This window comes from Nannospalax galili, unplaced genomic scaffold (assembly GCF_000622305.1).
Source record: "Nannospalax galili isolate Female #2095 unplaced genomic scaffold, S.galili_v1.0 scaffold553, whole genome shotgun sequence".
NCBI lineage: Eukaryota > Metazoa > Chordata > Mammalia > Rodentia > Spalacidae > Nannospalax > Nannospalax galili.
In genome coordinates, this window is record NW_008336313.1 from 2,225,073 (window position 1) to 2,242,878 (window position 17,806).

Consider the following 17,806-nt stretch of genomic DNA (forward strand, 5'->3'; position numbering starts at 1 on the left):
AATATTTTAATTCATCATTTTACCTTGTATGGATTAGGTACCTTTTTTGGTGTCCTATCTAAGAAGTCTTTGCCAAACCCAAGTTCAAAAAAAGAATCACTATATTTTATTCTAGAATTTTTTACGTTTACTTTGCTGTTTGTCTTTATGATACATTTTTAGCAGTTTTTTTTTTGAAATCTAGATCTTTCTTTTGTTCTATACCATTTGTTGAGGAAGATCTATCTTTTCTCTATCAAATAACCTTAGAAATTTTGTTGAAATACAGTTGTCCATATATATGTATGGGCCTAGTTCTGGACCCATTATTCTGTTTCATTGAGCTTTTTTGGACTATTTGATCCAATACCATGTTGTCTTGATTAGCATATGATAGTTTTGAAGTGATATTAGTCTTCTTTGTTCTTTTCAAAGTTGTTTTGGCTATTGGTCTTTTGAATTTCCAAATGAAATTTAGACTCACAGCATCAGTTTCGACATAAAATCAATTTCAGTTTCACCCTTCATTACCTTTACCTCCTGTGGCAAGATTTTATTTATTTATTTATTATTTAATTTTATTTTTTTGACAGGAGCAACGGGTTAAGTTCTGTCTGTAGAGGGTGCTGAAGAGACATTGCAAAGATATTCCTTAATATTTTCTTTTGTAGTTTCTGATTCTTGTGTGAGACTCAAGCCTTCCTTTGTTGAGTTTAGATCTGCTTCTTTTTGTAAACTTTATGTGCCTTTGTGGTTTACTTGTTGGGCATGAAACGCTGGTTGGTCTAGTTTCAGGTTCTCTCTTTTGATTTTATATTGGAGGGGCCAGATGGCTTTAGTCCTGATGCTCAGGCGTTCCCACAGAGCCCCAAGTCAGATGAAGATCAGATGCTCTAAGGCTTTCTCCTAAGGTCTGGATCCCTCTAGTCAGCAGGCACAGTACAATTTGGGAGACTTGCTAGGTAGAGGCAGGATTTAGGACTCTCAGGCAGTCAGGGAAGGAGGCTGGTTTCAGGAATCTAGGTTGGGGCTGGGTCACCCAGGCATGGAGGCTGGTCTTAGGTATGCAAAGGCAAGGTGGAAGAGAAAACAGGCTTTGAGAGTTCCAGGGGACTAGACTGAGGAACTGGGTTGGTCTAGGTGCAAAGGATCAGGAAGCAGTGGGGAGTCTGGGCCAAGAGGACAGTCCAGAAGTCTGGGGCCAAGAGAAGAAATGAGCCAGTGCCCAAACTAGGAAGTAAGACGGGGTGGGGGAGTTGGGAGGGTGAATGAGGTTGTGGGAGTCAAGGCCTCCTTAATATTTTCTATGCACCAAAGGAATTTTTTTACAATGGCATTTATTATAACTTATTAAGACTGATGTTTGTTTGATGTGGTTTTCTTTTTTTAAGGAAAATCCTTTTGCTGTTCCTATCAGTGTGCAATGTGAATTCAAAAATTAAAAAGGTGAAATGGAATTACGAATAGATTCTTGATCAATAAAACCTGAAACCACGTGACTCCTCATGAATGAAACATTTGCAAAGAATGGTAAATTTTCAAAGTCAAGTGGCAGGTGACTCTTACTATAGGCAGCACCACAACTGTGCACGTGCAGTCTGGGCTTATTAATTAGTCAGCCTGCATCAGCTTATACACTAGGCAAAATCCTTTTCCTATTACATGACTTAGTTCAAAGGATGTGCTTTCTGGAACCTTCCTAAACTACCCTCTCCATTCAGCTTTCCTCACTTTCCCCTTTTTTAGGTTGCCCTAGACATGTGGACAGATCATTTTTAAAAAGAAAAATGTGTTGTCAACTTGTCGAAATAGAGAGAATAAGTGGCTGTTGGCCTTCAACATGATGTCTATGTCACCCTGCCCAGGGCTTAGGGAAGGAACAATAAGGAACAGGGGGTCAAAAGAATGTAAGAGCCAGAGGGTGGGGAGGAGTGCTGTGAAGCAATGTCTCCTGGTTAGGACATAGCTGATACACTCATGAGGTCACAGCAGCTGTGGTTAGACACACAAGGCCTGCACAAGATTGGGCCCATGAATATTTCATCATGGAAAGAGGAAGGGGTCTTGAGGTTCCATCTCTCCCTGAGAGACTACTGACAGTTAATAGAGGCTGGGGGAAGGGGAGTCGTTTTCTTCAGTGGTGTAGCCAATCAGTAGCCCATGATTCAGTAGATAACCTCCCACCCAAGTTCATACAAGCAGCCCTAATTCTCAGCGGGTCCCACATACCAAAAAGTCATGAAAGTAGCAGGAGACTTGCTGGAAAGAGGGATTTCAATGAAAGAAGGAGGGAGGGATGAGACAGGGTCACAGGGGGTGAAAGATCAGAGAATAAAAACTACAGTGCTGGACTGGGCATGCTGGTGCATGTCTTTAATTTCAGCACTTAGAAGGCAGAGGCAGGTGGATCTCTGCGAGATCTAGGCCAGCCTGGTCTACATAGTGAGTTCTAAGCCAGCTGGGGCTACAAGGAGATCCTGTCTCAAGAAAGAAAAGCAAGCACAACCAAAAAAATTATAGTGTAGTTGAAACAGAATATAAAAGAAAATAAACTGTGCTGCATTTTCTTGCACATATTATCTACTGTCCTGAAGGCCAGTACTGTATCTTAGCTCTGCGGGGCAAAGGGGCACAGCACAGTACACAGTAGTGAAGGAGCCTAGCAAGGTGCTGTGAAGTTAGATCTTTGCAGTTACACATAGGATGCCAACCCAGTACCCCAGGGCCTATGCAATGCACTAGGATTTGCAGTGACAGATCGAAGGAACATGGTCTTGCCCAAACTTTCAGGCACAACTGGGAGATGGATACACAATAGTGTAGTACACAGAGAGACTCAAGCTTTCCAAGGGATTAGAGAGTTAATCCTTGACCCTTCTCTTTTAGCACCAAGGCTGTTTAAATAGCAACTGATAGAAGACATATCTCTCAATCAGCAGCAAAGGTCAATGAATTCTCTGCCTGAGCGTATGGAGAAAGACCCAGAAGCCAGAACACCTGCTATATAAGCTATGAACAGGTAATGGGTACAAATACATTTGAATGCATTATAAGTCATAATATGTCATAATTAAGGCAGGAGATTTCTGTTTCCACTGTAAGGTGTAGTAACAAGAGGCTTTCATGAGAAATGAGAGGAAACTGAAGGCAAAAGCAGATCCAAGCGCTTTATTTGGTGCTGTGCTTGGTTTGATTTCTGCCTGATTGATGATAGAGCTAGAGGTGTTTCCTTGAAAGTGAGTAACAGAAAAAGAATTAAAGTGACTTGCTGCTTGGAGATGAAATGCAGGAGAGAAGAGTATCATTTCATGACAGGTTCATAAACTTCAGTGAAATATATCGGATCTCTCATCTGTCAGCACATTACCTATGGCAATACAGCTGAAAGCACTGCATACATATCCACAGCTCAGAGGCGCAGTTAATTTGGAAGGGAAGAAGAACAGCATGAATACGAATTAGGCTCGGGTGTATGTCACTGGGATACCAAGGCCATACACAGCAGTGTTATAAGTGTTGGCCTCCTTGCACATCTGTCATACTTAAACGCTAGGGGAGCTAAACAGGAATGAAAAACCTGGCTTCAACTGTGACAGGCCCACAGAGGACTTACAAATTGCCATACCACCTCTTGGGATTAAAAGGAAACTATGATTAACCCCCCCAAACCCACAAGTGACCCAAGTGCAGAGAATAAGAGACTGCAGAGTGCTTATTGCTGAGTAGGACACCTGTATCAAAGTTCTGCCACCTAAGGCTCAGGGACGATTGTGGAAGAGGGGGCAGAAAGACTGTAAGAGCCAGAGGTGGTGGATGACCACAAAGATTGTGTTCTGTTTTAAAATTTTTTAAAAAAATTAATTTTGGTGCATGTGGGTGTGGATGTGTTATGGTGCACATGTGGAAGTCAGAGGACAACTTTCTGTGGTCTATTCTTTCCTTTTACTTGTGGGTCCAGGGATCAAGCGCAGGTGGACTGCTGGGAAAGGGAAAGTGGTTTTCTTCTTTCTTTCTTTTTCTTTCTTTCTTTCTTTCTTTTCTTTCTTTCTTTCTTTCTTTTTGTGCATTTTTTAAATTGAATTTTTGCAATTCTCATGAAATATAGTTTGATGGCATTTAGAGTTGTTCCCCTCTTCTCACTCCCCCCAACTGCCCCTACCTAGTTACAGTCTGATTTGTGTCCCCCAAAGTCCTTCAGCATGGATCCATCCCCTGGGCCCACCAAGAGTCCTAAACCTGTAAGACTCTGTCTTTAATCCTTCTAGCAGTCATCAATTGCCAAAAGTACCTTGGGTTGGGGTGGGTTGGGATTTCTTTTTTTAAATTTAATTTTATTTATTATGTGTATGAGCCTGCATGTATGTAAGTATGCTTGTGTTGTGCAATGCTCATGGGGGTAAGAAATGCGTGCTGGATCCCCTGGAACTTGAGTTTTGACAGTTGTTAGCTACTGTGTGGGTGCCTGGAACTGAACCTGGGTCCTCTGCAAGGTCAGTGCTCTTAACTGCTGAGCCATCTCTCCAGCCCTTGGGTTGGGATTTCTTTCCTACTTTGCAAGTCCACGCTGCCATTTTTTGCCTGGTTTGAGCTTGCATAGGACTTGCACATGTTGTCACAATTGCTGTGAGTTCATATGAGTAAATGACCAGTTGTCTGGAAGGAGAGTCAGTTTTCTTTAAGGATGTGACACTAGATAGATCAACCAGGCTCCAGGGGATGGACACACCGCAAAGACATCTGGGGACACAAACTTGACAACAGGCCTTAATATATATGACAGAGTACATGAAATTAGGCGCAGGGCTATATGAGGTGAAGATAGAGGAGGGAGTCTAAAATTATCAAAATATAGTGTATGAAATTTGCAAAACTTCAAAAAAAAGAATTTAATAAAAATGCAAATATTAAAGAAAGAGTTGTCTTTCAATGTGTCCCTGTTGTCTCTGCTGGCCTGGAACTTGATATGTAGACCAGGTGGCCTCAGTCCTCACAGAGATCCGCTTGCCTCTGTCTCTGGAGTGCTGGGACTAAAAACACTCACTACCAGGCCCTGCTCCTAGCCGTCTTCTTCCTGTGCATCTCCTGTCTAGTGCAGTGACAGGAACAACCATTCTGTAGAAGTCAGTGAGGGATTGAGCTCGAGTCATTCAGCAACTACAAGACGGACTGCCAGGTCTTGTTTGGTGCTGAGGACACAGCAGCAGATAGAACAGTCAAAATTCAGTTCTTGAACATCCATTCCCAGGGCCAGGGAGAGACAGATAACGGATGACAGAAAGAAAAGTGTACGATGTTAGAGAGGCTTATGGAGAAGGAGGATGTAAGGTATGGAGGAAGCAGGTATTGACATGTCTGGGGAGGAGGGCTGATGTTTTATAGAGTGGATGTTAAGTTCTATTTGATAAATTTGTTGAAGGACCATGGCAGAAGTGAGGGGACATATTGCTCAGACACCTGGGAGAAAACTTTACCAAAGCAGAAAGAGAAGAACAGAAAACTCTAGGATAGATAGGAACATGCATGACCCACTGGGGCAGATGGGTTTGGGGACAACCACAGGCCACTGAGGCTTGGGTGAGGGATAGAGACAGGATGGAGACAGGATGGAGTAATGAAGATTAGAGAAGAGAGGTGTCAACTGGGCTGGGGTCAGGGGGTCTCCAAGGACAGAGCACTTAGGGCCTCAGATCCCTGTGGAGTGCTGTGTTCTTCCATGAACAAGATGGAAGTTTGAGCAGGGGAGCAATGTGTTATGCTGGGGATGGCTTCAGAGAGCACAGGTGAAAGAGGGGAGGCCAGTTAGTGTCTCTAAATAAGTTAGTGTGTGAATGAAAGCCAGCTAGGGAGCCAACAGAAGGGGGAGCCGCTCTTTTGAGATTCCCAGGGGCTTTCACACCAGTGTTCACTCTCACCACATTCCCTATTTTTTTAATTAGCATGTTTTTAAAAAAATATATTTTATTTTTTATTTTACGTGTATGAGTGTTTCACCTGAATGTATTGAAAGTATGTAAGGGCACCCATGTTATACAATACCCTCAGAAGTCAGAAGAGGGCATTGGATCCCCAGAACTGGAATTATGGTTGTTAGTCACCATGTGGGTGCTGGAAACCGAACCCATGTCCTCTGCAAGTGCAGCCAGTGATTGTAACCACTGAGCCATCTCTCCAGCTCCCAGTTTTTCTTAATTTCTGCCAGCCTTAATTTCCCAAGCTATTGGTCAGTAAGTAATAAGTAGTTCTTAGAACTGGTACAACAGAAATCTCCGCAAATTATTTGTTCAAAGCAGAGTCTACAGAATCAACATGTATGTAATAAGTTTGCATGCAGCCGAAGATGATGGTGTTTATATGCTCTGCATGAGTGCCTGCCCCAACCCCAGGGTTTGACACATGCTAGGCATGTGCTCTTCTACCAGTGAGTGAGCTACAGCATCAGTCCTGGTGTTTTTTTTTTTTTTTTGGTCTTTTTGAGACAGGGTCTCCCTGTAGCCTCAGCTGTCCTGGAGTCACTATGTAGACCAGGCTGGCCTTGAACTCACAGAGATCCGCCTGCCTCTGCCTCCCAAGTGCTGGGATTAAAGGCGTGCGCCACCACGCCCGGCTTAGTGTTTGTTTTTTAATATTATTTGGGGCCTTGAACAAAACCTGGCTGTTGCTGAAAGTGCCATGATACCCAGGGGGGAGTGAAAGATTCCAGCCACTGGCGGGATGCTCAAAGGTGGAGCTGTTAATTAGATTGGTTTACTATTGGTAGAACTAAGTTTTGGAATCATACTTATTCATGCACATTTCCTCTTAAAATGTGCTGCTCTAAGTTCTAATCATACTAAATGATCACTGTTGAACAAAATTTACAGTGCAGTCTTATGTACACGTCTCCTCTCATCCTCTTGTCATAGTAAGTTTTTCCAAGCCCCAGTTCCTATGAGTGAAGAACTAAGAGCAGATCTTCCTTCACTTAGGTCTCCTTTTGTTTATTAATCGAAGTCAGGCCTAGAATTAAACGGACGACTCATTTGGAAGCTATCCTGGTGTAGTTATTTGGTCTTCAGTGCAATAGTTTCTACAAGCAAGTTCTGGGCTACCGGTCTCTTTGTTGCAGAGTGTTGAACCCCGTTCATCTCTGTGGAGAAATGCTCACATAGGATAAGGAGTATATGGCCAGAGGGATGGCTCAGCAGTTCAGAGTATCTACTGCTTCTCCAGAGGATCTGTGTTTAGTTCCCAGCACCCACATGTGGGCTAACTACCATCCTTAACTCCAGCTCCAGGGGATCCAATGCCCTCTTCTGGCCTCCATGGGCACTGCACGACATTGGGTTTGGGTGCCCTTACATATATGTAGGCAAAACACTCAACACATAAAATAAATTTAAAAACATTAAAAAAAGATATGCAATATAATTTCAGGGGATAGACATGAGAGATCCCATCCACAGAACTCTTTCTTGAAAGATAAGTCATACTTAGGGTGTTACCCACAAATAGGACAGGGCTTCAAGAAGACAGTGGGCCACATTCCAGGCTTACTTGCTCGGATCTGCTCCTTTGAAGTAGGCGTTGACTGTTTCTGTGAATGCTGCCGCCACAGGAAGGGTGTCCTGAGCCCCCATGGTTAGAGGACTGGGTCCCCTGGAAGAACCTGCATGGGATGAAAAGGTTCATTTATTATGGGCTTGTATATTATAGGGACAGAATACATGTGGAACTAAGGCTCACTAAAGGATTAAGGGGGGAATCTATTACTAAAATCATGTGCTTTGACATCACTCTGGGTTCAACATAGAGCTCAGGTATTTAAAGGAAATATTTGGCTGATTTAGAAAACAACACATTTGAGGTTAATTCATTTATATATCCACTACAGAAAAGAAAATCCAAGCCAAAAAACAGAACAAAACAAAAATCCAAATCACAGGGGTTCTCAAATATTTGCATGACAGTTTTACAGCAGGTGGTTAAATAAAGAGGAGTGTCAGTTTCCTGTTTCCCATTTGAGAATTCCACCTAATCAAGCACTCAGATTAAAAACTTCCTGCATTTATTCATTTGGAAGAGACAGTCAAGTGGTATTGTGTTACACATTGCCCTTTTCTGGATTATTTCCATTTCTAAAAGCTCAGTAACTCTCAGATCAAGTAAACTTAAGTTTATCTGCCTAAAACATAAGCAACCAAATGTACATGTTGATGGGGCACAGGCACATGAATGGACTATTTACACTCCTGAAAACACCAGCATCTTCCATTCACTGAGTATCTGCTAGATACCAGGCAAGGCAATGCATGCCTCCCATGAGACATTTCATCTTCCCTTAGTCCGTGGGAGAGGCAGGGATGGTCTCATTTTACAGAGGATAAGACCAAAGCTCAAAGAGGTAATGATTGACTTATTGAAGATAGTATATACAGTTGAACAAAAGTTCAAACCTCAATTTGCTTCCCTGTAAGCTCATATCTCTTCCATTACACCATGCAGTTTGTCTACATGAAATATTTCACTGCATTACTCTGCTGTAACATGTAACAAAAGAATCAAGGTTTAGTTCTCTGCCTTTGGCATTCATTTCTAGGCACGATACTGAACAGTAACACAAAGCTATCTATGATACACCGAAACTGCTTCTTTCCTGCCAGACAAAGATGTTTATTCCTCCTCTCTTGTGCCATAGACTAGGTACACTGGTGTAATGAATTTGTCTTCAATAATTTCTGTCCTGTTATATGGGGAAAAGAAATCCACCCTTTGCATACCTCTGTTCAATAAAGTCTTTCCTGATCATTCTAGTTCATGTGAATCCTTTCTCCCTCATTTTGCTTTACTCTTAAGTATCTTGGACTTGATAGTGGATCATCAATTTAACAAACGTCAGGTTTTAGTGTAGATGCTGAGGATACAAAGGGGAGTTAAGCATGGTCTTTGTTCCCAGAAGTGACAGCTCTGTGTGCGGCCACCAGCACCGATCTCCTCATCATTGTAAACATCAATACCAGCATAGACCTCCATTACTGTTGTTTATTGCACAGTTACTGTGTGCCATATGTATGTGCTAAGCATGATCTTCATTTGGCAGTTGGTGGAACTGCTATGGACCTGGAGTGCCACCCATGTGTCACAGGTGCAGTCTTCAGCCTGTGGCTACTCCTGGGAGGTGGAGGAACTCCTGATATGGGGCCATGTGGAAAGAATTTATGTTCTTGGGAGTATGCTCTTGAAGGAGATATTGGGACACCAACCTTTCCTTTATAATACTTTGTTCTCTGGCCACATAGGTGAGTAGCTTTCCTTTGCTACACATTTCTGCCATGACATTCTTTGTGCCACCACAGGCGCAGAACACATGACCCCCAAATAAACCCTTTCTCCTTTGAAGTTGAAACCTCAAAAACGTTGTCACACTAGCTGTAACTCAATATATAGACCCTGCTGGCCTTGATCTCATAGAGATCCTCCTGCCTCTACCTCCCTAGCGCTAGGATTAAAGGCTTGGACCACCATGCCTGGCTTAAAAAGAGGCTTCTTAAGAAGGAAAATAAGCCGGGTGTAGTGGCGCACACCTTTAATCCCAGCGCTTGGGAGGCAGAGGCTGGTGGATCTCTGTGAGGTCAAGGCCAGCCTGGTCTACATAGTGAGTTCCAGGACAGCTGGGGCTATAGGGAGACCCTGTCTCAAAAAGACCAAAAAAAAAAAAAAAAAGAAAAAAATCGGTGAGAAATGCAAAGTTAACAGTAGAGAGAATGTTACCAGCACCTTATTTTTCAAAGTTGCAAAACATTTTAATAGCCACAATATTCTTATGAATAAAATGGTGGATTTAAGTGGATAATAGTCTTTCAAAGTGAACTGACAAGTACATCAATCACACTATGCATGGAATGAATCAGTGGTTTTTATTTATTGAGAAAGAATTCTCTCACTGTTCTGGACTTTTCCATGGACTTGGTTATTCAATGCTGGGGGCAGGGGACTAGAAAAGACATCAAGCAATGGCTCTGGGTGGTGGCTAGGAACATGGCAATCGGCATCCAACCTTGGGCTGCCTCTCTGCTACCTCTAATACTTGTTATCTAAAGGATTTTTGGCAGAAATGATATGATGAGAACCATTTTAAAGACTGTTGTGAGTCTAAAACAAAGCAAAGCATTTAGCACAGTGCTTGGTCCATAATAGCATTCAAAGAGCTTTGCACTCGGTATGTGCTTGGCTTTAGAGCTCGTGAGACGACACACGGACCACTTCTCCCCAGTTAAAGACCAAACTCTGGAATGTGATGATGCACAAGACTCTAGCTCTCTCTCTCTCTCTCTCTCTCTCTCTCTCTCTCTCTCACCTGATTCCTCCAACTTCCTCTTACCTGGCTATACCCACTTCTTGTAATCACCCCTATAGATTTAATCAATAAGGCCACGGAAGCAGAAACACCCTGAAGACAAAAGTTTACCAAAAAAAAAAAAAAGTCAGCAATTTATAGCCCTATTCCTTCACAAGCTTGTATGCTGTAATGAGTAGACTATTTTGTATTTTATTTTGTACAAAATTTTCATCATTGCCATCTGCTCTATATGTTGTTTACAACTATTTATTATCCTACAGACATTGGGCCATTTCTAGGTAATAATATAAGCTCATCTGTGTATAAATTGATCTTTGTTTCCTTGTACATGAGTTCCTAGATATGTAATTTTATTCCTACAGAGGTATATGAGCAAACCACAATGCAGATCCTTTTCTAAAAACTTTATTATTTTTGTTTTATGTGTACGTGTGTATTGCCTGCATGCAGGTAAGTGCACCGTGTCGTGCACCCCTTCTCCGTTCTCTTGGGCCATAGCATTGAGTTTCTCAACATCCTTGGCATTATCCTAGTTTTAGTCAAATTTCCCAGTGATCTTTCTAAACAAAGAGTTGAGGTTTTGTGGGGAAAACAGATGCATTTATTTACTGCCAGTCATGTTGAGTATAACCCCATGTGATATACCCTGGCAGTCTTCACAATTAAAAAGGATCTGGGGCTGCAGAGATGGCTCAGAGGTTAAGAACACTGGTTGTTCTTGCAGAAGACCCAGACTAGATTCTCAGTACCCACATGGCAGCTAACAACTATCTGAAACTCCAGTTCCAGGGGAATCCAATTCCCTCTTCTGACCTCCATAGGCACCACACAACACAGGTGCACTTACACATATGCAGGTAATACACTCATACACATAAAATAAAAATAATATTTTTTAAAGACTATTATTATTATTTGGAGCTAATAGTCTCAGAACTCTGTAACTGGCCTGGCTGGAACTTGCTATGTAGACCAGGCTGGCCTTGAACTCACAGAGATCCACCCGCCTCTGTCTCCCAAGTGCTGGGATTAAAGGTATGTGCCAGCATGCTCGGATACTTATTTGTTTTTAATTATATGTGTGACTGTGTATGGGTATGTGTACATGAGGCCCAGTGCCCATGGGGGTCAGAGGTGTCAGCTCCCTTGGAACTGATTCATCTCCTGCATAGTGTGAGCTGGAGTTACAGGTAATTGTGAGCTGCTTGATGCGGGTGCTGAGGCTAGAACCGGGTCCCTTGTCAAAGCTGTTAACCACTGAGCCACCTCTCTAGCTCCTATTAGAAACTTTTTACATATATAAAATAATGTGAAAGGGGGACCAACTGAGGGCACCAGAATTGAAGACCATGAATCTGCAAGTAAATACCTTTGCTACCTTATATTAGTCAGTTAACCTTGGCTTCTCTCAGCATAAGAAGAAGGTAACGGACAGCGCTCTGTTTTTCCATCCTATAATTTTAACTGGTTTGTAGATATTAAGGCTATTACAGTAAGAATGATTTTCTAACAGAGAAAAGATACTCTAAAAATAGACTCCCTTCTCTAAAGTTTGAGTGTCTGTGTGGTATGTATTGAGACTCCACTATGTACTAGACATAAGTGGAGACACAATTATGTGACTATAAGACATAAGCAATTGAAAAACTAGATAATAATGCATACAAATAAGAGCTTAAACCACTGGTTTCAATGCCAGTGCTTATCTGACCACAAAAGGAACAAGTGGGTGCATAGGGCTACTAAAGATGAATAGAGGCAGTGTGGGTGCCACAGTCCTATCCCCCTGGATGTGAATCCTGGCTCCCACTAGGGAACAAAGCAATTTCTGTGACTCAGTTTCCTCATCTTCAAAATAGCATCAATAAGGTAATATTTACATTAAAGACTTGAGCTAAACATTAAATGCAATAATATTTTTGAAGACCTTCAATGTGGTATGTACTTGAAAAATATAATGGTTTCTTGTTGCTATGATTTAAAAAATTTTTAATATTTATTTTGTGTGTCTGACAGTTTCGCCTGCATGCATGAAAGTGCACCTGTGCATGCAATGACCAAAGAGGTAAGAAGGGGGCGTCATATCCCCTGGAACTGGAGTTATGAACAATTATCAGCTGTCATGTGGGTGCTGGGAACTGAACCTTGGTCCTCTGCAAGAGCAGCCAGTACTCTTAACTGCTGAGCCATCTCTCCAGCCCCTGTTGCTCTGATTTTTGTCAGGATGAACTTTGTTAAGATTATAAAACTAGAATTAAGTTTTTGAAATAGATTATTAGGTAGTGTACATGTGCTGGGTAGCTTTAGTGTCAACTTGACACACCTGCGTTAAAGTCGCCTCAATTGGGGAATTGCCTCTATTGGACTCGCCTGTGGTCATGTCTGAGGGGCATCTTCTTGATGAGTACTGCGGGAGGGCGAGGGCCCAGCCCACTGTGGGTGGTGCCATCCCTGGGCAGGTGGGCCCATGTGTAAGAAAGCAGGCTGAGCAGGGGCCAGGGGAGCAAGCCAGTAAGTAGTGTTCCTCCATGGCCTTTGCTCCAGCTCCTGCCTCCAGGTTCCTGCCCTGAGTTCCTGCCTTGGGCTCCCTGATGAACCTGGGAGATGAAAGACAAATCCTTTCCTCCCCAAGTTGGTAGTGGTCAGAGTATTTTGTCACAGCAATGAAGAGACAAACTAGGACCATACGGGTTAGTTTTTGTCGATTTAACACAAACCATAGACACCTGGGAAGAGGGAGCCTCAGTTGAGGAATTATCTTCATTGGACTGGCCTGTGGCTATGTCTATGAGGCATTTTCCTAACTGGTAATTGATACAGGAGGGCCTAGCCCACTGTGAGTAGTGCCATCCCTGGGCAGGTGGGTCTGGGCTAACTGAGCAAGCCAGGGGAAGCAAGCCAGGAAGCGGCTTTTTTTCCATGGTCTCTGCTCCAGTTCTGGCCTTGAGTTCTTGCCCTAACTTCTCTCTGTGATGGATTATGACCTGAGAGTTGTAAGATAAAATAATCACTTTCCTCCCCAAAGTGATTTTTGGTCAGTATTTTATCAGAGAAACAGAGAAAAAAAAACTGATACAGGTAGAAAACAAAGAAAGCTCTTTCTATAAATGGAAACTGAAGATTCCTCTTATCACTAAAGTTTTGTTTTATTAACTCTTTCTACACATACATGTATAATTTGGCATGTATCAGCATGGCTAGCATATTCACTCAAGTTGTCTGATGTAGTGCTTGTACTAACAGGATATAAAAGTTGTTTGAATGATTGTTTGTTGCATTAAAATGAGCAGATTTGTAATTTGGATAATCAAGTCTATTCAAATGTGAGTTCTTGCAGTCATTAGACTTTAATGTAGGCCAGAGAGGCACAGAAATGCATGAGGCTTGGCCCTTTCTTTGTGAAACTTGCGATATGGAAGGCAATATGATACTATCTATAACTGAAGTGAAGCAATACATGAAATCAGAGGATCACTTAACATTATAACTATTATGTATAGCTGCCAACTTGCAAGGAATTCAAGGTGTGGACATTATTTATCAAAGAACTCTTAACGTCTGTTCTTCAATAACTTTTCATATCCAAATCCAATATGAATTTATAATTCTTATATACTTTATATACTCTGAAAGAATAAGTAGGCTCAGCATAATGACTGACTCTGAGATGGGGGTGAAATTTAGTTCCAATGATCTCAAGCTGGCTGAAGAGGAGGATGCGCTGAAAGTCATCACCCTGTAAGCTTCCGTCTCTGGAGTGTCTGGGATTACAGGCCTCTGTGCCATTGTTACTCCTCCGTTATAGGTGGTGTTGGGGATAGAATTCAGGGCTCTTTGCATTCTAGGCTAGACTTCTCTCTCCGCTGAACTACATCTCCAGCTAAGAAGCAACTCTTAATCTCAACAACACCTTTGTAAGGTAAGTACCACTATTTTATAGGTGCTAAAACAGGTTTGAAGTCATTCAGTGGCCTTAGCATCTGGCAAGGACAAAGGGCAGAGCTGGGAGGCAGGCTTGGCACTGCCTACCTGGATGTCCTTCCTTACACTGTGCCATGAGCATGGAAGTCAGACAAGGATTCTGTGAGGTATTTGATGGCATCTCTGTGGTGCCCTTAGAAAGGCATGCTGTGGGAAACTAGTAGCAATTCCATGTAGAAGACAAATGACTGTATACCCAGAGATGAGGGTACAGGAAATGGGCCCAACTTTGGAAGGAACAGAAAGACTCAGTGCCTAAGAGAAGAGAGAAGATATCCTAGAAGTGGTATGAAGCAGCAGAGAGAGGGAAATGGGTTAGGGATTTTTCTCAAAAAGCCATTTATATTAGTCAGACTTGGTTGAAAAAAAAAAAGATAATTATATCAATTCTATCTGGAAGAGCCAGGAGAGAAGTTTTCCAAGTTAGTCCCTGAGTTTTGGCTGGAAAGATGTGTGTATGGCTTGGGGAATCAAGAGCAAGACACTAGAGGGAGGCTGAGTCAGGTATCAAATGAGGCAAGGCCGGAGTCCAGTGAGGTAGACAATAATATCCATCCTGGAACTCCAGGGCACAGAGCAAGGGGTCATGGAAAGATGGAAAAATTAGGTGGTAGAAAAGACGCCTCAGAGCACAGGCAGGCAGGGGTATGTGCCTCTCCAGGTAGTCTGGTCCATATTTTTGAAAGGCTTCTTAAAGGTTCTTCCTTGTGGGTAATACACAGGGTCATCGCCAGCCTGTTAGAAAGAGTCTTTCTCAAGTAGAAGTGGGGAACATTATGCCTTTTAATTTTTTTTTTCACTTTTGAGATATTGTCTCACTATGCAGCCCACATTAAGTGTGAATTCTCTGTGAAGCCTGGCTAGCCTCAAATTCATGGTCCTCCTCATTCTATCTCCCAAGTGCTGGAATTACAGGTGCATACCACCGCACCTGATAACACCACACCGGATATCTCCACACCTGAAATCTCCATACCTGATAGATATCTCCATACCTGGCCAGTTGTCATTCATTTATATAGTACATACCATAACTTAAGAAATTATTGTTGTCTGGGTATGCATGCATGCATGATGTATGTGTGTGAATACAGGCATGCATGATGTGTGTGTGGGCGCTGGGTTTGTGTACTGCAGTGCACATGTTAAGGTCAGAGAAAAGTTCTGTGGAGTCAGTTCTCTCCACCTTTATGTGGGCTCTGGAGATGGAACTCGGGCTGTCAAGCTTGTGCAGCCAGTGCTTTACTGAGCCATCTCACTGACGCCCATACTAAGACTTTTTTAAAAGCACAGAAATATTCACTGAAGTCCATAAGTAGTCTAAAAAGCATCACATACATTTAGCATAAATTATAATCAAAGAAATGTGAGAGGAAGAAAGCAATCCTTCTGAGAATACAATGGACTAGGCACTTTAAAAATATTTTCTTTATTATTTTTATTTTATGTGTGTGAGTGTTATGCCTGCATGTAGGTAAGTGCACCCATGTCGTGCAATGCCCATGAGGACAGAAGAGGCTGTAGGATCCCCTGGAACTGGAGTTACGGACAGTTGTTAGCTGCCATGTGGGTGCTGGGATTTGAACCGGGGTCTTCTGCAAGAACAGTCAGTGTTCATAACTGCTGAGCCATCTTTCCAGCCTCTGGACTAGGTACTTTTATATAATGGCAGAAATTAAACTTACTGTAATTTTTTCTATGAAGTTCTTTGGCAATGTATTCCATGGACTTTTAAATTTAACTTTTCACAATTTTAGCCTGTAAGTCCAATTAAAAAATCATTTAAATAAAATAGGGGCTATAGCCCAGTGGCATAATGTTGGCCTGCTCTGTTCAAGGCCCTACATTCAATCCCAGTACTGACCACTCAGACAAAACAAAATCACAATTTTAGCTGGGTGTGGCAGTGTGTTCTCATAATCTCAGTAGATGGGAGGTATAGGCAGGAAGAGTTCAAGGCTATCCTTGGCTAAATAGCTAGATCAAGGCCAGCTTGGGCTACATGACACCTTGTCACTCAAAATCAAAAACCCAAACCCAAACCAAAACCAAATGAAACAACTCTTAAAGCCAACAAATCACAGAATGATGTGCAAAGATGGCCACAGTGTATGGGAAAGCTAGAAGCAACTTAAATCTAATGGTGAAACAAATCATGATCAGCAGCAGATGGAAGATTGCACAATTTTACATTTTTCCAGTAATTAAAAAATGGATCTAAAACCCACACACTACCTTTGCCCTATTAGATTGCAAAATGGGAAAAATACCGACATACTTACATTGGTGAAGACAAAGAAAAAACTGTTACTTACAATGGGATGGACATCTAGGAGGGATGCTTGGCAATAATAGTGATAATGAAATGCACAGATTGTTTCATACAGTTGCTTTTTTAGCAATGTATCTTTAGGATACATTCAGACAAGTACATATGTTATGTACCATGTCACATACAGGTAAAACGCTAAATATACATGAATAAACGACAGATGCATGTGTCTTGTTTGCTCTGAGAAACCATTAAAGTGATTACGTAGATTGAGGAGTTGGCCAGACAGCAAGGGAGTAATGTCAGAACTTGTCTAGTTAGATTCTCTCATGATTTCCCCAGAGTGGAGGAAAGATATTGAGAGAATGACCCGGGAAAGGATAAGAAGACAGAAAGTTGGGTTTTCTGAATCACACACAATAGGCTGTGTTGCTCTGAGCTAAATCCTGAGTTCAGTGAACTGTGGGAGAAACTTTTGCAAACAGTAGCAAAGTGTCCTTCACATTGGTGTTCTGGGTTTGACTTCTTAGAGTTACTTTAACTTCTAGAACATGCTTGTGGGCTTTGCTGGTTACTTTTAATTTACTTTTAAAGTGGTTGCTTGCCTGTTAGTTTTCTTTTTAATAAAATCTAAAACTTGATATGCTTTTTCTGTAATGAAATATCATTTGTTTAAAAAAAAGAATTAGATTTATATATGTGCATGCATGTAAACATATTCACTAAATATAGCAAATTTAAAGGGATACTTTGAAGTTTACAGTTATTGTGTATTTAATTTGCATTAAAATGTAACATTTCCTTGTTTATAAAAGAATACTTTTGAAAACATTTGAATTTTTTAACAAGATGCATCTTGTAATCAATGTCAAAAGAATTATGGTGGGGACTAGAGAGATGGCTTAAGCAGTTAAGAGCACTGGCTGCTCTTATAGAGAACTCGGGCTCAGTTCCCAGCACCCACATGGTGGCTAACAACCGTCTAGAACTCCAGTTCCACGGGATCTGCTGCCCTCTTCTGGTTTCTGTGGGCATTGCACAACAGGGGTGCACTTACATACCTGCAGGCAAAACACATAAAATTAAATAAATAAGTAAAAAGTTTAAAAAAATAAAAAAAGAAGCATGGTACCTGCAAACAGGGCAGTTTCATCCTTTCTGGTGCTTATGCCTTTGGCAGTGTAATGACAGGTGGAAGGTACCAGCACATAATCTCTTCAACTGAGTTGTTTGAATTC

At 41.8% G+C, this 17,806-nt stretch overlaps 1 protein-coding gene across 15 annotated transcripts in view; it reads right to left on the bottom strand.

The window, feature by feature from the left end:
• Sgip1 (SH3 domain GRB2 like endophilin interacting protein 1) overlaps positions 1-17,806 on the bottom strand; it is a 236,787-nt gene that overhangs the window by 13,420 nt on the left and 205,561 nt on the right. For all 15 annotated transcript variants that reach the window (XM_008831039.3, XM_008831040.2, XM_008831042.2 and 12 more), the window contains one exon: positions 7,513-7,624. In XM_008831039.3, coding sequence (XP_008829261.1) covers positions 7,513-7,624 — 112 coding nt within the window. The remainder of the gene's footprint in view (positions 1-7,512; positions 7,625-17,806) is intronic.